Below are 24,205 nucleotides of genomic sequence, written 5' to 3' on the forward strand. Positions count from 1 at the left end.
TAGAGGGCAAAAACACACACAAGTAGTAAGGTATTTTATACAATGCATCTCATGTACAGATGTTCATATTGTTTGATAACCAAATAAATACCATTAATACAAATATCATCAACATTACTACAAACTATTAAACCCACAATATAAATGAATCCATACATTTTCTCTCTCAACAACAGGTCCTGAAGATAGTTTTGGTTTTATTTGTCCAGGTTTTCAACTACTGGTGAAATAGTCCACATGGAAAATGTTTCCGTTGTGTTCTTTGGAATAGCCACAGTCACTATTGCTGGGGAGAAATGTTACTATTAAAGATCTAAAAATGTACTTTTTCATGCAAACAAAACTTCATTCACCTCCATTGTATTGCGTGGAGACAGAAATCTCAGAGATATCTATCACAAAACCTGGACAAGTAAAACCAGATCATATCTGTACAGTTAGATACTAATACAGGTATGTAGGAACTGTGTTTTTTGTAGTTTTGGTTAACGACAGTACTGATGTCACTAATAATTAATGGTAAAAATATTATCATATTATTATAACTGAGGAATGTGGAGTTTTATTTAATTGATGTGACCAATTATTATTTTTATTTCACATTTGATCACTAACTTTTACTTTGAAAGTTTTCACAGGAAGCATTAGAGCAATTCTGTGTCTAACATACTACATTTGTATCCAGACTTTTTTTTTAATATAAGTATATAATATAATATAAGTATATTCCATATTAATGTTACCAATACTGACGTCATTAGTGTCATTTCTAATAAAGACACTAATGCTGATTAATAGATATTGTTATTGATCACTAACTGTTAGCCGTATTAGCCAATTGTGACACTATTGTTACTTAATTTTAATGTTGTGTTGTAGTTGCTCACTGTGTCCACTGGGGGGAGGTAAACGTTCATGATTGTAATACTGACATGACGTGTTAACGCCACCAGTGTCAAGTCAGACATTAAAACACCAACACTTTCAGTGGAAACTTTCAAAATAAGAGATGATGACGAAAATGAAACTGCTATTTAAGTTTTTCTCTTCAAAATAATAATCAGAATAATAATAGTGCGTGATGCACTATTGCACTGAAGGAAAATACTTAAACCACACAGTAAAGATGCCCGTTACAAGTTCCTCGAGCCCGAAAGTAAAAAAAAAAAAAAAAAATTAAAAAGAAAAAAAAACTTCAGAAGGTAATTTCTATGGATTTGAATTTGTCAAGTCTCAAAAACAAAATTTACAAAACTTCCTCCATACCATACCATACCATTATTATATTATTGCTTATTTTGTGGTGGAACATTCTGAATAATTTCCAACATATCAGAGGCAGATAGAACTGAATGGATTAGATAATTTATAATAAAAATATATCAGCTTTGCATGTAATTTTAATACTGTAGAGTGGTCCCAGTGACAGAGTTAGATGTGGAAGGGGTGTGCTTGGTAAAGCACCAGTAAGGGTTCACTCAGAGAGCCTCTACTCAGACAGTACAGTCTCTGTGTTAGGGCTTCATGAAGGACCAGACTCCCACTCTCGTCTGTATAACGCAGCTGAAAGCCCACCACCTCCACAGGCTTCATAGCCAGAACAGCTGACACATCAAACACATCATATCCAGATGAGGGTCGCTGGTCCAGAGTCAGTAGTCTCTCCTCCAGAGCTGGAGTCTCCTGTAGAGCTCCCTTTGAAGCAGTGACACTGTGCAGGGTGACAGTTACACTCAGGGGATGGGGATGGAGGGTTTTTCTAAACAGAACCAACTCTGCACCCAGCATGGAAGGGTTCAAACTGCTGACATTGAACCAGATCCAGCCTAGAGGAGCCTCATCTGGGCCTGGGTGGGCCATAGATTAAAAGAAAAGGAGAGGATTATTTAAAGCTGATACAAAAATAAAGATGCATTCCACCAGTTTTACAAATTAAAATCAGTTTGCTTCTCATACGGAGCACTACCTCGCCTGTAAAACAGATGTATAATGTCTTCTGTGGCTCCGAAGGAGCTCTCAGGAATGAGAGAATAACCCTGATGATTTCACAGGTATTTCCAGACAATCTGCCATTTAATGCTCAATTTGTTATTATAATTTTTTTGCCACTACTTATGACAAATAAGATGCACTAAACAATATTCTGCACATATATTGCATTAGCAATGGCTGAAAAACCATTGGGTAATGGGAAAAGTGTTGCTTGTCCCTCAGCTCTACATAGCTTTTTAGCCTCCTTTAGCTTATTGTTTTGGATCTAGCGCCTGCAAACTTACTGTTTTGGTTCCATCTCAGCGCTCTCATTAACCATAATTCCTGCAGCAGTTGTCAGGTGTTTTCATAGAAAGCTTTGATAAACCCACTGTGGGCTTTTAGCCCATTGTTAGCAGCTATATAGAGCTAGACAGTGGAGACCAAAACAAAGGTGATAGAGGGATAGTGAATATTAGACACAGACACCACTCCAAATGAATGCTAATGTTGCTCTATGTCTGTTGCCGGTGTAAGTAAGCAACTGTTTGCTAACACGTTACATTAAAACAACTTTATAAGGTGAGCATTCTGTAAAAATCAATGAACACAGCTTTAAAGTACATTAATTTCTTGTATACTTAATACGAAAATAGTGCACCATCAACATCAACATTGCATAGTGTATACTTTTAGTAGAGTATCTGGTATTGAGACACTCTCTTTGTCTTCATATCTGGTAGTACAACTGCATCTTGCATCTTGCAGTCAAACAGGAACTGCATCACTTTCTGTGATTAGATAGATTTAATAGTAGTAATAATAAGAGTAATAATACTGTGTAACGTTGTTGTAGTTAGCAGTAGGCTAATTAGGTATTTGAAAGAAAGGGGTGAAACTAATATAATATCTGCCTTAATCCAAGATAGTCTGTAATTTCAAATCCTTACCAACAACACTCCGAAAACTCTGCACCAGCGTTCCATCTGATCTCCCAAAGTCTTGAGCCTCCAGTGAGTCCAGACGCTGATAGACCCTCCTCATGTAGGGATGTGGTTTGACCTGATGGCTCGCAGACACTTTATTGATATGTAGCATTTCCAAAATAGCTTTGTTTAGCTCCTCGTCATCCTCTGCATCTCTGCGGTGATCCATCAGCAACAAGACTGTGACAGAGCACAGCAGGAGGAAAACCAGTGTTAAATCAAAAAATCCCAGACAGACTCCTCGAACCATTCTGAGTTTATTTTATATCTAACCAGTCCGTTATGATCCCGTATCTGTGCTTCTCTTCCTGTCAGAATGCTGGTGAAGTTTCCATCTGGCAGGGTAGTGTAGCAGTGTAGCAGTCTGTACACTAAGGTATGCAGGAACCACAGGGGCTGTCAGGATTTAGTGAAGCAGTCCCATTCTGAAGCTGAGGAATGTTGCTTCCTTTTGACAAACACTCTACCATGGACTGTAATGAGCCACAGTCCTGCACAGCTCTGAACAGACAACCACAGGGCTGATGCACTGACTGGAAAGACATGAGCAACAACTATAATGACTGCAGCCTCATGTGTGATACAGCCCTAGTCGACATTACTGGCACCCCTGAATTTTAAGTAAAGAATTTAGAATATCTTCAGATATAAATGCAAATTAACCAATTCTGCATCATCTGTATATGTTATACTCAGAGAGTAATACGTATAATGTTCTCATCATCATCAAGCATTCTGATTTTAAAAAAACTGAAAGAAATCCAACACAACTCTGTACTACAGTGGAGTATTTGTATTAGTGCCACTGTTTGGGAAAAAAATTCAAAGAAAAACGTTTTAATGTTGTGAGAAGAATGTCGCCATATCGCGAAAAAGTCCTTCAATTTTGAGAATATCACCGTAAAATGTTGAGAATAAAGTCAAAATTTTACCGAGAAAAGTTGCAATATTTTAACAATAGCTTCAGTATCTTGAGATGAGGTTGTAATTTCGTGTGGTGAGGTTGTAAAAATCGTGTTTTTGAAAGAAAAATGTGAGATGTTATGGGAATTGAGTCATAGTATTACAAAAAAATAACAAACTTGAAAGAAATAAATCTAACTTCATGATGTTTTCATAAGGCTGCGTTGAACACTATCCTAGAAACCACTAGTCCAATTTGACTAAACTGGAAGGGCTGATGCCTTCTGGTACCGTGTTCTGGCATTTAAAGAATACAGAGCTTGCCTGATGGGTGGCTCACATGTTCAGATAGTGTAGCAACACAGCTGCTTTTTGATCAAACTTACATTTTATTACTTTTGGTTTATTGTTGTTTTTAGTTGAGGGCTCATGCAACGTTTCAACATGTTTACTTTTTTTAATTTTTAGGGTGATCTTTTTTTTTAAAAAAAAAAAAGAACACTACATAATAATTCACCTTGAGGACATCATTACCTATATTGTTGTGTTACGGCAGGAATACATGGTTTGTATTATTTTCTCGGGCTAATACTAACCTCTACTGGCTCTCTACAAATCTACAGTCTTGAAATTTCCGTTTAGCAGCGTTGAATTGTTTTTACATTTGGAGGGAGTTAATCAAAAATGTTGGCTTTTTAAAAATGTTTCTCTTGTATAATAGCTGTGTGGTATACATTGAAATTTGCTTTTTTCCTGTTATTTCAATAATATTTGCCTATTTTCCAAATTGTAACAAATTTACCAATAAAATAAGTTGATGAATAAATAGAGGATAATAAACGGGCATCAAATAAAGTAATGTGGCGTGCTATAACAATATGCTGGTGCCACTGAAACTGTCCCTGAATCCCTTCATGCTTGTACTGTATGGAGAGAAATAACTTGAAATGTTCTTTTTTCTGCACAGAAGTTGATTCTTCCAAGATGGTCACCAGGGTGGTCTAGCCTTACACTCTGGCCCCACTTCATATTTTCATAGCAATAGTTGTATTTTAATCACCCCATGTCATACAGTCAGTGTATAAGATTTTTTCTAACAGCATCAGCAGGACACCAGTGCGACACACTGCTCTGTTGTGATCATCTAGTTCATTGGCGAGGTCAAATGTCAGAGGCTGTGAAGTGGTGCTGACCCGCCAGAACCAGTTCAACATGTTACCATTTGTAATTACTGACATAAACGTCATTTAACACCCTCAGGCAGTTACTCCAACCCTAGAGTTCATGGCTCATTGAAAAGTACTATACCTCCATCACAGGGATATTCGATGGGGTAAGAACTACGCCAAAGGAACTGATCTTTATCCAAGTTCCTGCAGTGGGAAAGTGTGGACAGTTTCAGAGTGCTTAACAAAGACCTCAAGGTCCAGGACAAATACAGTCCTGCCTTACAAAGGCAAACAGCGGTACACAGTACAGGCTACTTTTTGTGAAAGACCAATATTTTTCCAGCTCTTCTGGTCCTAGTCTCTGTTTTTCACATGTACTATTCACACTTCTGCTCTATGGTTGTTGAGGGCATGTATCATTTTAAGTACAACAACATTAAGTGTATTTTTCTCCTTAGCTCTTTTCCTTACATTACTGCGCTATTAAGCCTTTTATCTTTGCCCACTTCTGTACAATAATGACAAACTACCAGGCACTTAGGACAAGACTTTGATCTCAGAGCCCGGTGTTTGTCTTTAGGTTTTTCTGCTCCGATTACTGATCCCGCAGCAGCGACAAGAGGAGGAAGGCGTCCCCAGTCAGTCCTTCCTGCCCTCAGCCTCTGCCCTGTCCCTCCCTCCCTCTCTTTCCTTCTCTACTCATCTCACTCTCTTAGGGGTGGAGTTTGTCGCTGAGGCGTGAGCCAGATTCTGTCAAGGAGGTAGTTGCTGTTGAAATCAGAGGAGAGCAGACAGGTAGGGAGGAAGAAGAAGGAGAAGAAGAAGAGAAGGAGAGGAAGCGCCAGATGTCAGCAGATCAGGTAAGGACATGTCTAAATGTATGTGGAGATATCTGCTGGGGAGCTTTCTTATTTAGGAGCATAATAGCTGCTCAAATGTCCTCTTCTTCTTCTTCTCCTTCTTTTTTGGTTATTTTTTCTTTATCCTAAATATGTATCTTTTATCAGGATCCCCATTAACTGATGTCTAAGTGAGCTCCTGTAGTCTAAGTGTCTCACATTGTTTTGTCAGGACATGGCATTTCATTAACATAACTAGATATATAGTGCATTGAAGGAAATTTGGTGTCCAAGTGTTACAACTTACCCCGCATCATCAGTGACGGTTTATTCATACCTCATTTAATTTAAAACTGAAAAACATGCCGTTCTGTCTGTAGCACTTCAGCACTGTAACATGCACCAGTACACGAAACTATACTTTTGCCCATTTATCACACGCTCAGCTTTTGCTTCTTGCAGTTGGGGGGTATTTGGGAGTTTTTCAAGACTTTCTGTTGCACATTCTGGTCTATGCTGCTGGAAGGCAGCCAATGTTAGCCGCTCATGTATTCAGCAGAAGGCCTTCTTATTTCCCAGTGGCTCATCTTCCTTTGAAAATTGCTAGCTGCTAAGGACCCTGTCATTATTAAGATTAGAAGAAGAAGCCACTGCTGTGAATGGATGTAACAGGCATTCCCAGCTGTGGAGCAAAGCCACTTGTTACATGACACATAACATTCCCTCACAGCTGTGTGTTTTGTGTCCATCACTAGTTTGTGGTTTGGTCAAGGCAGAATGTAAATCATCTGGATTATGGAAGAATTATTTATTGTTATAGTAGAATTATGAGATACTATGTGACCTTGATGAGCTTTCATTATTATTTTATGTTTTGCGCTATGTTATCTTTGTAAGGGGGTGAGCGGGGTAAACCAGTAAACAGACAGGGAGCATATTTTATGTTTTTACCAATTGTTATACTGTATATCAAATGTTTAATGCTTAATATCTCAGAACTGTACTGTATCCAAATTATATCTGACATATGACACATGTGAGTCACGATGAATCCAGTACACCTTTAAATTAGAAGATGAGGGAGATCAGCAAAAAAATATTTTGGAAAAATGTCCTAATATTCCACTTTTTTTCCCCTAATTTTTTATCCATGGATCTTGGAGAGCGATCCTGGTTTTTATACCTCTCACACAGCCGGTGCTCTGTCTTCTCCTAAATCTGTTTCAGTTCATAACAAACAGTAGTAGAGCAGTTTATATTCAGGTAGAGCAGGCTTATAGGCCACTTAGCTAACACACTATGATAGCTCTGCCATGAAATTTAGTTGTTTTGTGATCGAATGCTGCCTTCAAAGCCACTAAGGACATTAAACAACTGTTTTCACAGACAGAATAGTACACCTTGGGATGAATCAAGTGATCTTTACTTATAAAATTTGGGGAGTGCCCCTTTAAGAGCGTGTGAATCGGCTGGAGAGAGTAGTACCATACCATCCACCACTGATGTTATGTTTGGGTTTGGATTAGGGAGTGCATGTTGTGCTACCACAAGTTTATGGGAATGTAAATCTAGTCTGCCATTAGACCTGCTGGCTTTGACACTCAGCAGATGCTGAGCCTCCTCCTGAATAACATAGCCAGTAGAGAAACCGGTTCAGTCCTGACATATGAGGTTAATTCAGAGTGATTGTAGTTGGTGGTCCTTGTCTGTTCAGGATTGGACGCATCTTCTTGGCATTATATTGTAAAGCCACTGTAACATGAAGCTCTGCCAAAACAGGAAAAGGATCAACTGAAAACAGGGACAGGACCCTCAGAGTGCTCCAGGCAGCTTAACATTAGGACTTTTCCCAGCACTCCCACCTCCCATCTGCAGCCTCCCCACTGGGACTCACATCAGTCAGAGGGCCATCCAAATCTTTAACAGGACAGATTACTGAGGCCTTTGTGCTGTAACACTGAGAGCAAATATCCGTGACATGCAGTCATTTAGTGTGACACAATGCTGGGCAGGCTGTTATCTACTAAATTGTAATCTACTCTTAGCTCTGGCATGCAGGTGGACTTTGTTTAGCTCTGCATCTCATTGCTCACAAAGCATCTCATTGCTCACAAAGCTGCATGGGAAATCGCATGTATGTGCTCATGTAGACTATTAGGGAAGATACTGTACATCTTTTTTCCTTAATCTGACTGACTGTCACATACCTTTGGCAATATAGTGTATGACTGCTGTTAACATCTGTAAGTAAATACAATACAGACAGCCTTATCTAAAAGTAGACACTTGAAATCATTCATATACCCCAACCATTACAGTTTACATATTTTTAAGTGATAAATTCAGATCACAGTTTAAATTTTAAAGCTACACTAATCAATATGTTTATATTAACAATGTATCAAATGAAAATGTCGAATTTGAAAAATGTTGTTCGTAGAAATAAACCCACAGGGAATTATCATCAAACTCTGCAGCCCCCCCCAGGTCTATGGAGTGTTTTAGTGTCTTTCAGCTCATTGTTTCGTTTTGTAGGCTTACAACTTTACTCTTTTGGTTCAGTCAGTTCTTATCAATTTCACTTCCAGCAGCAGCAGCTTTTTTCAGTGAAAGAGCTCTGATAGCCACTGTCCACTACCTGCCCAACATCAAACAGCAGAGAGACAAAGTCAGAGACGAGCCGATGAACATGGTGGAGCATTTAGCACATAACAGACCTAAAAGGAGAATGAATATTGGACTTACGTTCATTCAGGTGAACAAAAACACAACTCAAAATTAATTTAATTATACTTGCTGTACCCTGACTACTCATACTAATTTATGTTAATATTTTTTACACAAAAGGTCATACCACAGGTCACTCAAAGCACACATTATTGCTGTCAGATGAAACCACATAATGTCAGCTTTTTAGGGACTATGTTCATTAACAGCCTTGTTTTCAGCTCAACCAGCACAGACTTTACAGTGATATTTCTAAACCCACAATTGAGGTTAAAACATGAAAATTACCTTATTTACATTTTTCTCAGGACACACAAAAGCAGTACGTTGCCAGCAGTCTGAGTTGGAGGTTGAGGGGGGTGTGATCATTTGGAATCCTGTTTTTACATTCAGCTCCTTGAACATGATCATTCCAGCTCCCTAAACACAAGCATTGTTCATGGAGACAAGCTATAACATGTTCCCCAATGCCGAGCCTGATTATAAGGTGCTTTTCTGTTCAAGGTGCTTTCTGTGTGAGGTCTGGGTTAGGTGTCCTAGACAAGTGTTGAAGGAATGTGGCAGGATGACATCTGAAGCTGGTTTCAAATACAAAAAACCACCACACATCCTCCGTGGGATCTAGGGTGAGAGAGGATGAAACTTTATCAATCCCTACAGAGAAAAGAGTAATTAGTACTATGAGCCAACAGCAAAGCAGAAAACAGAAAGAAAACAAGCTATGACTGCAAAAGTAGGGAGGATTGGGCCATTGTATTCAGAAATTTAAGGACCCCTTAAGTTGTTTTAAAGAATGTTTTAAGGATGGTTTTTATAGGAAGTTTGTCCCCTACTGCTTTTAACAATCATAGCAGGACCAGTCTTCTATAGCAGAAAGGTCCATGTTGGGGGGTGACTCTGTAAATGCCAAGGGTCACTGAAAAAATCATGTCATTACTAGAAAGACTGTGTTTAGCCTCAGGGAAAGGCCAACATTTGTTCATAATGAACGTATTTCCTGACAAGCTGAGTACAGAACAAGTCACAAAGTTTATAAGAGACTTGGAACATACCTGGAGCTCGTTAAAAACCCAACTTATTGCGGTACTCTGTCATATAACAACAACTTTACATTCCGGTAGATATCATAAAGCAGCAGTGTTTGTCTGTTCCTGTATATGAGGGGTGCTTATATTGGTGCCTCTTCATTCTTCTGCTGGTAGACATGGTAGTCTTTTCTTATTATATTGTGTCCTGTGGTACTGGATGCTTCTTAAAGGATACGGTTATAAGGCTTTAATATTATGATAGAAAACTGATGATGGGGGTAACCCTTATGTGTAGTTTTGGGAAATGTGCTTATTTGCTCTATCTCTGGGGGTGAGATGAGAAGACTGATATCAATCTCATGTCCTTACAAGGCTGGAGTTTTGACACAGTTATCCCAGCTTAGCAGTAGTGTGGAAGCAGGTGAAAACAGCTAGCCTGGCTCTGTCCGAAGTTCAAAAATACAGTTTGTGGTTGGTACAGTTATGTTCTGGAACTATTTCTTGATGAACGAAGGTTTATCCATCCACCCAGTGCTTCTGTGCAGCATCTCCAGCTTTAGCCAGGCTTGCCAGATATGATTGGTGAGTACAACTTTTGGATTTGATTCCTGTATCAGTATGATGGTACAAAACCTGACAAATTCACTGTCGCAAGAGCATGGCCCACTGCGCAGAGTAACTGTGACCAGCCGTTTTTCACTTAAAAGCAGTTACAGCACCTAACCGCAAATTGTAGTTTTTACCTTTTTTGTTTCTGTATACATTTAGAAAATACCATGCAACATGCTAATTATTCAGCTTTAGAAGTGCCGTTGAGTGTATTTTGGAACTTTGGCCAGGCTACCTGCTTCCCCCTGCTTCCAGTCTTTATGCTAAGCTATGGTAACCACATCCTTACTCGGGCTCTGTACTTAACACACAGACAGGAGATTGGTATGAGTCTTCTTCATCTCTCTGAAATAAGGTGAATAAGCATACAATGTTTCACAAAAACTTCAACTATTCCTTTAAAGCCCTTTAGCGTTGACCTCCAGTGATAGTATCGACAAAGTTTGCATGGCAGACAATAATGATACTTACAGGGGATGTAGCAAATGTTAAAGAACATTATTGAGAGGAGATTTTGTTTTTACACTCTTATGTCTCTATTCACTATTCATATTCATTTTAAATATGATCTCTACATTTTCAGTATGTTATGCAACTATGCATTGACATATTTTCTTACTGATTGAATGCATGGGGTCACACAACATTCACACAACATACTTCACCAGTTTTCCATCATTAATGCATCATTGCCCCTGGCAGAATGAATCCTATAGGATTTCCAGCTCCACTGCAGGATGTGGTGGAGGAAAACAAGCTCGTCATTGTCTAGCATAACTATATGGATGATGTCCCTCATCATCACAGGAGAAACATATCTATGTCTTAAATGTGTTGTAGTATAGCTGTAGCTGTCGGAGGCTAACATTCTCAGCATCTTTTAGCTCAGTGTTTTGGTTTTCCAGCCAGCAAACTCCACGCTCAGCCAACTCGTTTGCACCAGCAGCAGACAGCTCTTTTCCTGTGAAAAAGCTCTGATAAACTCACTGTCCACTACCAGCTCAGTAGTAAACAGCAGACAGACAAAGTTAGTTAGAGTTAGAACTACATTTTGTTCTCTTTTAAACTCTTGAACTGACATGTTAGTGTGGCCAATACAATCAACGAATGCAGTTATAATTGCTTTTATGAAATACAATATTTTTGCTCTTGCTCATTTTGGTTTAAAGAAATATTGTGGTGTTTTTGGTTTTGTTCATTTGTTTTGGGAAAACGTTGTGCTTTACGCTTCATTAATATGAAATTATCATGGACTGAAACCTTTTTATTTCCTTACAGCTCCTGGCTTTTTATGTGAACTGGTAAAAGCTCACACATGCAGCAGAATCATCATACAACCAGAGGAAAATGTTGCTTCTTCTCAAAGGGAAAGACTCCCTTTGTCTACTAAAGTCTCCAGTTGAAGTGTGTTTCTGAAAGCAATCCTGCTTTTGTTAAGAGCCCGTCCTTGAAGACCCTACAGGACCGTCAGCTTGTGACTGACAGTGATGGGTGCACAGAGTCAAATGCTGGCCTGGGCGTTGCTTCCAGTGCTTCTGCTGGGAATGGCCTGCTCACTGCGCAGTTCCCTTGTGCATGTCAATAAGGGTTTAAAGGTGAAACGGGGTCAGTCAGTCTACCTTGATGAGGGTGACCTGCAGTTCAATATTCCTCATCAGAAGGATGCATGCAAGGTGGAGGTGGTGTTAAATGAGCCCATAACTCAACGAGTGGGAAAACTCATGCCTCAGGTAATGGAAAAAACCTCTTCCAATGAAAACCCCCTGTATGTTCCAGTCAATTTATCATCTGTAGTAAAACAAAGTTGCATAGTTTGAAGGCATGCATTACACTTTGATAGCACTGTTTGACAGCTGACATGCAGCAAACCATGTAATATTTTATCAGTGTTGAGGTAATGATGACTAGGTCTTGGTGCTTCACCAATCTACCTGATTCCATCATGTTCTTCCTATTTCCCTCTGGATCCCGGTACCTCACAGCTGTATGTGTCAGTGCCTGATGTCATTTTGGTTTTATAATCTGTCAAACATAAATCAAATTAACACATTGAGTCTTTATATAAGGGATAGCAAGAGATGAACGAAAAATAATTTGGCAAACGGAATGGACAACCCTGTCTCCTAGCTACAAAATGCATTGATATACAACTAATGGCTTTGACAGAATATGTGATGGCGGAAATATTATTTCTGCCTGATTCCTAAACTTTGTCCTATTAGGTTTAGGCTGCTTGAATTAAGGTTAGGGAAATGTTGTAATTTCGGTTAAATATTGAAAAGTCAATGTGCTTCAAATCAGCATTGATATTTTAGATATTTCAGCAAGACTGTCCTACCAAATGTATCTCCATGTATTTAGCAGCCTAGTGTTCGGTCACGAAAAGAGAGATATTTTGGGGGAGAGAATGTGAAGGGACCTCTCTATACTTGTCCCTTTGTGTTCCAGGTAGACGGGCTGTCTCCTCTCTAATGACTCAGTGCTGACATATACAGTCATCTCTTGGATGTCCCAAATGAAAGTTAAAAAAAAAAGTTTAGGACTTAAACTTGAAACATTCACTTCACTATAAGTGGGCCCACACAGCGTTTAAGGCTTTTACTTACTTAGGAGTTAGGAGTTTAGTTATGTATAAGCTGTCAAAGCATGTCACATGTCACAGTCAAACCATTTGTTTATACTGTTCCGTTTAATAGCGAGATTATTATTTAATTTACCATGAGTTTCATTTTCTGACATGTCCCATGCCCAGTCATCAAGCCTTTACTGCAACCCCAGCTTATACTACGTATGTAAAAGGAATTAATGTTTAGGTATTAGACATATTTAGCACCTGATTCAGAGTTAATTAGAAAAGATTTATCAAGAAAATGGTCAGTATGCAGAATAACAGGTCTATTATGTTCTCCTATTTAGGTGACTGATCAATAGTTAGTTACATGCTGTAGTCTATTTAATGTCATTCAAAACATTTATCATCATATGCCAAATAGTCTTTGAGTTAGAGTTCTGTTGGAAATACTTATCTGATATTATTAATTTCCTGTTTGTTCCAGTAAAGATTTATTTCACATGTCTGTAATTTCCTAATAATTTCCAAGTTCTTTTACAGAAAAACTAATTTAGTACTAGTTATATAGGAAAAACAGGGATGACCTTAAAAGTATCCATTTCAACCCAAGTAAATACCCATCCATCCAACCATTGGCTATACCACTTATCCTTTTGCTGGTTGTTGGGGGGCTGGAGCCAATCCCGGCTGACATTGGGCGAGAGGCCGTGTACACCTTGGACAGGTCGCCAGTATATCACAGAGCTGACATTTAGAGACAAACAACCAGTCATGCTTATATTCACACCCATAGGCAATTTAGAGTTGCCACTTAACCTGACCCACATGTCTTTGGACTGTGGGTCAGGTTAGGCAGTCCGCACAGGCATAAATGAAAACTTAAATTCTTAAGCAATACAATGCACCATTACTCAATACAACAAACTCAGAGATTTTTCTACTACAGCTTTACTTGGTCTGGTATGACCACTATCTTATGGTGGTTTACGTTAGCTAATATTAGCAAGTTTTATGACTCTTCTCTACTTGTATTACTGTTAAATTGCAGTATGTATTAGCAGCCATCATTATTGTGTAATATTCAGGTAGTTCTACATACAGTAGGCCTGACTATCACATTATATTTGATAATTGAAATTTCTCCCTTTTTTTTTTTTTTAGGTTTTTGATTGCCATTATCTAGCTGATGAGGTGAAGTATGTCCATAATGGCTGTCCATTGTTAAAAGAGGACACTGTCAGGCTTCGACTGTACAGGTACAACACCTGGATATCATTAAAATATTGTCTTTCTCCTCTGTTCTTGCTGTTCTAGTCGCTTGATCAGCTTATGTTTTTTTGACCAGGTTCACAGAGACAGAGACATACATGGAGGTGTTTTCTCTCCATGTGGAGATTATGGAACCTGATTGCACCATCATAAAGCTTGGGCCTAAATCCTTGGAGGTTCCTGAATTCTACGGTCTCTCTGATGCTGTTGATGGCAATGTGGTGTCCTTCCACTATGAGAGCAGGTCTAGCCTGGAGTGTAGCATCCATCTGAGCAACCATGACACCCACCTCCCGGCCCATGGCCAGCTGGTCACTGGAGAGCCAGAGAAAGCCACCAAGAGAGGGGACGAGCCAGAGAGCTTCATCCACCTACGTCAGCAACTAGGTACCCTACGAAACTGCATGGCTGACAACTGATGATAGGAAATCCCCATTCCCTAGCTTATCCATAAGTGAAGAGAAAACATTTCACCAATACAAAACAAAAAATTTAACCCAGAAATACAAGGTCCACCACTAATAGCTGGTTAATAATTATGTAAAAGTACTGAAAGGACTTTTTCCCTTTAAGTGATTCCTACTTTGTAGTATCAGTAGAATTTTTCAGTGGTCACTAGTTAAGACTGTGTTGCTTTCAGCCTTCATTCTCAATGTGCCCAGGTTAGATTCATGTGGGCATGGCTTTTTAATACTACCACTACGGGGCACCAAGGTGGACATTTCTAAATTCTATATATAAGGGCTTTAAGCATCAGAAATTTATTTATAGGTAATTTCTACAATAAACTCTTTTATCAGTGGGTTTAGAATTTTTGTGGGGTTTTTTTACATTTTTGAATGATATTACTTTTTCCATAGTTAAAGTTTTCAGTTTCAGAAAGACAATCTGCTGTCAAACCACATTCCTAAGTATATTTGTATGATCCAGCAAGAGTGATTTGGGTACCATTTTAATGGTACCGTTTTAATGACAGGACAACACAGGTGTATGTACAGAAGACCATGCACAGTATGTTGTCTTATCAGCATTCAAAACAAGTCTACCATTAAGAAGTGATATATGAAAAGCATCTGTCTGATTGAAGATGAGTAAAAACTTATGTTGGAGTACAAACACAAGCTTACAACACTATACAACAATAAAATAGAATAGAAGAGAATATAATAATTTTAATTTTGTATAAGTGGTACTGGACCAAGAATACCTAGCTTTAAGGTAACCCTAACCAACTGAGTGTGACTTTATCTAGACGTTACACTAAATAGTTAAAACAAGAATACACAAAATTATGTCACAGTTGTGTTATCTCTGGTTTTGTTGTTATTCAGATAATAAAGCCAGGGCAATGTGTAAATCTGAAGACTGCCTGAAGGGTCTTAAGCTGGTGAAGTTCTCCAAAATTCCCTGTGATGACTTCCTGTTGATCGGGCTGAGGTATCAGCACATAGATCCTCCATCTCCAGATACAGACTACATCGCAATCAGACTGGACCTCAAGGACACCAGGAGTGGCAGCATATATCAGGTAATTTGGCTACTCTACTGGCTGTGCTAGTGCAGTGATTTTACACATGTATTTTTTACTTGTTAAGAACTTGTACTTTAGTTTTGGCTTGAAAGGTTAATTGAATAAGGGCACAAAGTACTAGATTTCACCTGTCAGTATTAAGTGTTGGAAAGTTTAACTGTACAGATGGGGAGTAAAATATTCCGTTTCTGATTAACCCATGTTATATTAGCACACTTGGAGAGCACTTTCTTATTTTCATTTATGGTAATGCATGCCACATAAACAAGTTTGATTTTATTTGGTTATGATTTTGGGTTCTCCCTTTTTTCCATAACAGCTTTACAATTTTTTAGCATTTGCTTTTAAATTTTTTTTCACTTCATACTCCATAAGAGCATCCAGTCTAAAAAAAATGTACACTACCTTCAAAAATGGTTGATGGTCAAAGTTACTAAAAAACTATGGTAAATGTGACACTAAGGTAAAACGTATATAATTTTTTCTAAGTATTATTCTTTGTGGCTTCATTCTCTTTTTATACTTTGGTGTAGTCTGAACAGACCTGGATTCCAGTACGGATAGTTGGTGCAATGCCCAACCAGCCTCCCAAACCGTCCTTCATGTCTATGTTCATCCTTGAAGTGGACCAGTTCATCCTCACTCCACTCTCCACTGCTACACTGGATGCTCAAGATGAGGAAACTCTAAAACAGCTTTTGGTTTTCAACATCACCAAACCCCCTGTGGACGGCTTCATCACTCATCTGTCCGATCACACTCGCCCAATCTCCTCCTTCACATGGATGGATCTCAATGACATGCTCATTGGGTATCAACCTCCAAACTCCTCACATACCCAACGCAGGAATTATGAGGTAGAACCTCCCTTTCTTATACTTTGTGCAGTATATAAACGATCATTTTGATATTGCCAATAGAGCCTCAAAATTTCTTTCATCTTTCCAACAGGTGGAATTTGAGGTTCATGACTTTTTCTTTGAGAAGAGTCCGTCAATAACTGTTCATATGTCTGTAAGGAATGCAGACACAAATGCACCCAGAGTGTCCTGGAACATGGGTATGTTAACATTGTCACAGTGCAAATGCAATTTAGTTGATGATCAATATTTGTAATTAAAAACATCACTACGTGTAATGCAGTTTTATCAGCCAATAATCTGCTTGGTTGTGCATGTTTAAGCTTTTTGATGAGTTTTTTGCCCTCTGTTGGTCAAAAAACCAACAAACAAAAAACAATTAATAAAGCTGTAAGGCTCGACTAGACAAGGTTTCTATGTAAAAATCTAGCTACTGTATATAATTAGCATAAATCTAAAAGCTGTGTTACACCAAAGAAGCTGGTAGACACCGGAAATTATCTCTGTATAAATAAGAGTTAACCAAGCTGCATCCTAAGCAGCAGACAGTAGGTTCTCTGACCACAGATACTGTCCAGCATCAGAACTTTTGACTCTCTGGTCTTTGAGGTATCCTTCAGAATTAGGTTTTGCATATTAGGTACAATATACTTAGCTAAGTGTAGTTTTTGTATGAATAACTTTTCTTGTAGGTCTCAGCCTGTTAGAGGGTCAGTCTCGTCCAATAACGTGGGAGCAGCTCCAGATAGTGGACAACGACAACCTGAATGCTGTTCGTATCATCACTGTTGACGGTCTGCAGCATGGACGCCTCACTGTCAGAGGTACGGACACAACTGCCAGTGGACACAAACCTCTCTGCTTCTATTCGGTTGCCTCTGAAGCACTAATAGATCAGTTTAAAGTCATGGTAAAATCAGTCAGGGCATACTGAAGCTATGGTAATCCATTGAGCTCCTTGGTGTAGTTATTTTCTACTTTATTTAGTGGCAGGGAACTTGCCTATGGCCCCAAATTCTAACCTTAAGACAGCAGGACATAGGATGGAATAATGTTTAGATTAAATTGTTGATCAGCAATGTGTCATATCTGCAAGCCTGGGCTGGATGGTAGTTCTGTAAATGTTGTCATATATCACTCTAGGCCTGCCTGGTTACCACAATGAACTCTTTTGCTTCAAATTCAACTTAGATGAACTTTGAAATTTGTGCCGTTCACCAGTAGCAAATCATCTTGTGTTAACCAATGATCGAACAGAAAGTCCGAAACAGAGGAAGCTGTCATAGCACATTAGCTGTTAGCTATCATTTTTATCCCTGCTCTACTGGAGTATAAACTGCTCCACCAAAAGATGCATGGTTTGCAGACAGTTAGGAGACAAGAGTCAATACTGTACAATTACTGTTTTTTTATTTTTTTTGTGGACTAACTTGCAAGGCAGCAAACTTGGAGAGCTGCTGTGACTGTGAAGTGATGTTGATATTTCAAACTTCAGTGGTTGTACAGAATAATGTTTCATGATATATGTAGGACTTCAAAGGTTTTGTTTTTTTTTTAAATTTGAATTCAGCTGTTATGTGATTGTTTGATGTAAACTCCAGGTGGAAAGGGCTTCATGTTTACTGTCAGTGACATCAGAGCAGGCGTAGTTCGTTATCACCATGATGACAGCGACTCAACCAAAGACTTCATTATCTTCCGTATCACTGACGGTCGCCATCAGACCAGGCACAAATTCCCCCTCAAGATCCTGCCGAAGGATGACAGCCCTCCTTTCCTCATCACCAATATGCTGCTGGAGGTGTCTGAGGGCCAAACAGCTCTGCTGAGAGGCTCCACCCTCCAGGCTTCAGACATGGACTCCAGCGATGACTACATCCTCTTTAACATCACCCGCCCCCCACAGGCAGGGGAGATCATGAAAATCCCAGGACCAGGGCTCACAGGTTAGGAGGATGGACTTTATTTTTTAATTGTACATTGAGTTTGTTTTTGGTTTTAATGTTATAATGTTATGTTTGTGTTGGTTTTAACCCAGGTTACCCTGTTAGCCACTTTCTGCAGAAGGACCTGTCTCAGTCCATGGTTTACTATAGACACCTAGGAAACGAGGTGTTTGATGATTCGTTCGAGGTGGTGCTGTCTGATTTTCATGACCCCCCCAACCTGTCAGAGCCTCAAGTGGGTAACAGTAACACACCCCCAATAGACTATTATTCAGTAAAAAAAAAAGAGGAATCCTTATTTCAGTGTGTGTTACATAATCATGAACAAAAATTCTATACTGTTAAAGCAGGATTAGACTGATTGGCCTTTCATTACAAGCTGAATACAGTTCAGTGTGACATCTAGCTCTGATATAATGCAGTATACTATGACAGCAGTGTAGAATTGATCAATGTCATATTGGTTGTCAACTGGAAGTCATTTACCTGAACAAATTTTAACAACACAAAAGTTTTCTTCAGTATAATGTCATTACTTGTTTTTATAGTATACATTTTCATCATTTGTCAGTTTCAGTAGAACCTAATATTCCAATTAGAATTGGTTTAAAAGCCCAAACAGAATGCTACATATAAACAGCTCAATCAAAATAAACAGGCCCAAACTGATTGAAATTCAATTGGTTGCAGAGGGTTACTTTAATCTTTTCATAAAGCAATCATTGCCATGAAAAAGATTTAACCTGATTACTTTCTGGCTGTGTTCTTTCTGCACACGCCCTCTGTCTTGACGTAAATGCGTGGGGACGTAGGTTCCTCCATGCATGATGTTCATGATCACTTTTGCTCACAGTTACACACATGTCACATGTCACACAGCTGCTCTGATTAAATGTGTTGGTGCATGTAAAAACCAGACCATAATAAATCACATCCCATGTAAACAGTTGACCTGAAATGAAACAATGTGAACATATAACATGATTTAGTGTCTACACTGAAACTGACTTTTCCACTTTGACAAGACACACCCTCTTTGAGAAACACTGATTATATTGACATTTTAAATGAAAATGTTCATATTTTTAGATTAAAGAAATTAACATCACCTCCAAATTGTAGTTATTGTCACATTCATTACAAAAAAAAACATGAAGGTGTACATTTCAAGCTACTTGATAAAATAATAAAATAAAATAATAAACAAAATAGCTAAACAAAAAGTAAGCACAAGTTTATGTGATAACTTTTAGATTCTTCTCTACCTTTATTCAGGATTAGGTTAGGTGGTGGCAGCTTCCTGTAGAGTTGTTATGCTTAGACTTGAGCCAGCTGGATGTATACTTAACACAATAGGTTGATGGCAGTCCCACTATAGATACTATACTGTACTTTCATCTTAGGGTTTGATATATAGTTCAGCAATTGTTAGACAGATTCATTATACATTATTTTTTTCACTGAGCACATAAGCACATAGATTCTTTTAAACACTGACTTGCTGGTGGCACCAGATTAAAAAGTCAACAATTTTGTCCTCAGGGGACCAGGAAAATCTGTACCAAATATTAGGCATCCATTTGTTGTCAAGACATTTCCCTAAAACCAAAACTGTCAGGCTCAAGGGATTACTAAAGTCTTTAGGATTCATATTCTGGGGATCATTAATATATGTCGGTACCAAATTTCATGGCAATCCATCCAATAGTTCCTGAGATATTTAATTATGGTGCCGACCAATTGATATTGTCAACTCTTGAGCTACATTGCTTGAGTGGTTAAAAAAAAACTTATGAAACAATCCATGAGACAAACATCCTCAATCTGGGATTTAAGAGAACTGCTTTACTACTCTGCAACTACGATGGAATTCTATCACAGACTTGTATTTAATATCTGATTCAGTGATCTATAATGGTGTCTTCAGGTGGTGATTGTGCACATAGAACCTGTTCCAGACCAGCCACCTAAAGAGGTTCCTGGTTCCAGCCGGTGTCTCATGATCAAAGAAACAGAAGTGGTCCATATAACACGACAGCAGCTTCACTTTGTAGACCAGGAGTCCCCAGACAGTGCGCTGACATACACAGTTACCACTCCCCCTTTCTACACTGGTCCTCACAGGTTAGTATATCCTCAGCTGCTAAAAACACTATACACCAAACTGTGGAAAAGCATTCTGTCTGAACTATGTGCTCTTGTTCTGATGGGCAGCACTCCTGACGCAGGACGGTTGTTCCTGGTGGATAGCATACCCAAATTCACCAAAGACTCCAATGCACCAGTGCTGAGGCTCTTCACACAGGTAATTCTTGTAGTTTTTAATACATTAGAGGTACATGTTGTGGGACTGGCTCATCCAAAACTCATCCATTTTATTGCTTGTTTCCAGCATGCAGTGAACTTCATGAAAGTAGCCTACATGCCTCCTATCATGGACATCGGCCCTTACCCCCAGTATATCCAGTTTGTTCTCTCTGTAACCAACCATCTGGGCAAAACAGTCACTGGGATCTGCTTTAACATCACTGTGATACCAGAGGACAACCAGCCACCACAGGTGGAAAAGAAAATTGTATTATTCTTATCTAATTTAATGCATGTGGACGTGGATATATAGAAAAAGTGTGGATACATTCTGTTTCAGGTCATCACCAACACTCTGACTGTAGATGAGGGAGGGGAGCGCTGGCTTGGCCCTGAACACTTGCTGTTGTCAGATGTGGATTCTCTGGAAAGAGCCCTGCAGGTGGAGCTGCAGAGGCAACCACAGCATGGAGCTCTACAGCTTGGCGGCCGCGTGCTAAAACCAGGCCAAGCTTTCACTGTGCAAGACCTGAAAAGCTTTAAAGTTAGGTCAGACATACTGGTTTATTCATTTCTATACGTCATATGGTATTTAAAGGGTTGGACCACCCTAATAGGACAAAGCATAGCTTCTTCCTTATTTCTAATGGTATCTAGCTATGCAGATAGCTCTGGTAATATTTGCCCCGGTTTTGATGCATCTGTCTTTTAGATCTCTTCTGTAATTGCAACACAGTGGAGGGGAATGACACTTGAAAATTGAATGTTAAAGTTTATTCTTGAGCCCAGAAATAGTAGTGTGACAAAACAATCTTGACTCAAGGTATATTTACAGGTTTCATTAGTAGTCAATCATGTTGACAACAGTTGTGGTTGAGTTGCTTAGTTGTTATGACAACTTGCTGACTATTTACTAATGAAGACAATGGGGTGCAGGTGAAAGATCCAGAGGAAGCTAATCAGTAAACCTTGTGTCAAGATTATTTTGTCAAACAAAGCTTTATAGCTCTGGTTCTAGATTCAAACTATTACTAAAAGCACAGTAGCAGTTGATCATTGTGTGTTCTATTTGTTATTCACAAGATACGCATGATTTAAAAATGTAAAACATAATCAAAATCACAAGTTAATTATCTTGTTTTCTCAGGATAGCAGAGTCACGTTGTTGTTATAATGGAATAATTATAAGTGGGTCACACCTACTTATAATTAGCAAAAAGCAAAAAGTTGATCTTGGCTTCTGTGGTTTTAAATGTTTTTTTCCAATCAAGTAATTAGGTTAGTAAGTAAAGATTTATTTATAGAACACTTTTCAAAACAAAAGTTACAAAATGTTTCAGAATAAAATCATTTAGCACAATCTATCAGACAGGCAGGAATAGCATCAATAAGAGCGACTAAATAGAATGGTGCAATCATTCTATTTATACTTTCTATATATATTGTAGAAAATCAAATAAAAAAGGACCAAGAATGTACCCTTGAGGCACTCCATAGCTCAAAACGGTGTATCGGAAAATGGGTTAAGCAAAATCAGAATTTGAGATTCCCCCACACGCAACTTGCATCAGAATGTCACTTATGACTGCCTGTGGGAGAGTAGTCTCCTGAGGGTGGAAGGTAGTTGTTTTAATACTGAACAGATTCAGTATTTTAATTCTGTGACTTCATGTCATTGTATTAATGTTGCAAGATTGTTAATTTCATGACTCATCAAATCTTTATTTCTTGTGTTATCTGATCATGCAGTTATAATCACGACAGCTCAGAAACTGTGGAGGACAACATTGAATTCATTGCAACAGATGGCACTAATTCAGTCAGTTTTGTCCTACAAGTGAAGGTAATTGGTCTCTTTTGAGGAGTTCCTTTAGAAAATGACCAATCTTAAGGGCTTTACCCTCTTGGACTTTGAACCATTAATTGTTTCACCAAAGTGACCTGCTTTTTATCTCTAGGTGAAGCCCATTAATGATGAGGTCCCGGTGTTGGTCACTGGTTTGAAACCAATTCTCAGCTGTGCAGAGGGACAGGAAGTAGTCATCACAGCAGAGTATATCTATGCTTCTGATGCAGACAGCGACAACAGCAGCCTGGCCTTCTTAATTGCCCGGCAGCCATATCATGGTGTGGTGCTCCAAAATGGTGTTGTGGTTGATCGCTTCATTCAGGCAGATATCACTTCAGGGATCATCACCTACAAACACACAGGTAGACAACAGAAGGAGGACTAAAATCTATACTTTTGTTAGGGTCTGGTACAGTCCAAGTCATCCAATTTAGTAAAGTGGTTATGATGCTGTTGGATTGATCACAATTAATTATAGAATTTATTCATGTAACTAGTAATTATGTTCAATATAGGGACAGTTTTTTCAACACAATTCACTGAGAGGAAAAATACATTTGATGTGGTGCCATATACTGCATGCAGAGACCTATCCCAGTGTTATGTGCTAAAAAGCTTGGTAAGATTGTTAACATGTTCTTTGATCAGATATCGCTTAGTTTAAATCACAGTTTTATTTTTTTTTTAACTTTTTTAACAGAGCCAGGCTAGCTGTTTTGCCATTTCCAGTCTTTATGCTAAGCTAAACTAACCACGTACTTAAGGCACAGAAATTAGTTTGGTATCAATCTTCTCAATCAGGGAAAGAAATTAAATGGGCGTATTTCCCAAAATGCATAACTATCTTTAAAGGAGTGCTTGTCAGTTCAATATATCTATTGCAGCTGCAATCCAAAAAAATCTGTACTTGACATCTGTATTCACATTCAAGAAGCCACATTGGTTGAACTTATTCTCATCCTTTGAAGCTGTGCGTATTTTTCTTTTAAAAGCACCTGCCCATGTAACACTACATAACAATAAATATCTTGGAGAGAGGAACACATATATAGTACGGTCAGGACTGTCTCAAAAAGTGCTTTATATGATTGTTGTTTCAGGACTGGAGATTGGTCTCACTCCTCGCCATGACACCATCACCTTTGTTATTTCTGATGGAGAAACAGAACACTCTGTTCTATGCTGTGGTGGAGGAAATCCCCTCAGGACCAGAGGCCCAGCTCACCTTCGGGACAGCCTGCCTGTGTACGACCTCCAGATCACAGTGTTTCCAGTTGACAGCCAACCACCTTCACTAACAACAGGTGGGCCATTCCTATCCCAGGAAAATGGTATAACCTGATTCACAAATATTGAACATAAAATACACAATGAATAGAATTAATTATGGTAATTGGTTACATTTCTTTTATTTGTTCAAAAGTAAAATGAACTTATATTTAACCTTTACAAGCCTACCTTTGAAAAAAAAAAGCTTCCCCTATCCATGGGTAGATCACCATCAGATGGACACAAACACAACTCCAAATGATTACTAATGCTGCAAATGTTTGGTAACCTGTTAGCCATAACAACTTTGTAAGTTGATATGTCAGGAGAGAGAGTTTGTCAGCTTGCAGTGGAGATGTACCAAGCCCAA

General features: G+C 38.7%; 2 protein-coding genes across 4 annotated transcripts in view; one reads left to right on the top strand and one right to left on the bottom strand.

Annotated features, from left to right (window-relative positions):
- Positions 1-1,431: 1,431 nt before the first annotated feature.
- On the bottom strand, positions 1,432-3,207 carry LOC120797678. The gene is made up of 2 exons (XM_040141530.1): positions 2,922-3,207; positions 1,432-1,847 (listed from the first exon to the last, which is right to left on the bottom strand). Exons 1-2 carry the CDS (start codon positions 3,205-3,207, stop codon positions 1,432-1,434), a joined length of 702 nt encoding a protein of 233 aa, XP_039997464.1.
- A 2,597-nt stretch (positions 3,208-5,804) lies between these two features.
- Positions 5,805-24,205, top strand: part of frem1a (Fras1 related extracellular matrix 1a) — a 31,872-nt gene continuing 13,471 nt past the window's right edge. For all 3 annotated transcript variants that reach the window (XM_040140297.1, XM_040140299.1, XM_040140300.1), the window contains exons 1-17: positions 5,805-5,889; positions 11,511-11,962; positions 13,966-14,060; positions 14,150-14,460; positions 15,405-15,601; positions 16,138-16,461; positions 16,556-16,664; positions 17,157-17,288; positions 18,066-18,410; positions 18,503-18,645; positions 20,338-20,534; positions 20,625-20,715; positions 20,803-20,970; positions 21,058-21,266; positions 22,467-22,560; positions 22,676-22,928; positions 23,667-23,870. In XM_040140297.1, the coding sequence (XP_039996231.1) occupies positions 11,720-11,962; positions 13,966-14,060; positions 14,150-14,460; positions 15,405-15,601; positions 16,138-16,461; positions 16,556-16,664; positions 17,157-17,288; positions 18,066-18,410; positions 18,503-18,645; positions 20,338-20,534; positions 20,625-20,715; positions 20,803-20,970; positions 21,058-21,266; positions 22,467-22,560; positions 22,676-22,928; positions 23,667-23,870 (3,115 nt within the window). In that variant the 5' untranslated portion in view covers positions 5,805-5,889; positions 11,511-11,719. The remainder of the gene's footprint in view (positions 5,890-11,510; positions 11,963-13,965; positions 14,061-14,149; positions 14,461-15,404; positions 15,602-16,137; positions 16,462-16,555; positions 16,665-17,156; positions 17,289-18,065; positions 18,411-18,502; positions 18,646-20,337; positions 20,535-20,624; positions 20,716-20,802; positions 20,971-21,057; positions 21,267-22,466; positions 22,561-22,675; positions 22,929-23,666; positions 23,871-24,205) is intronic.

This window comes from Xiphias gladius, chromosome 12 (genome assembly GCF_016859285.1).
Source record: "Xiphias gladius isolate SHS-SW01 ecotype Sanya breed wild chromosome 12, ASM1685928v1, whole genome shotgun sequence".
Taxonomy (NCBI): domain Eukaryota; kingdom Metazoa; phylum Chordata; class Actinopteri; order Istiophoriformes; family Xiphiidae; genus Xiphias; species Xiphias gladius.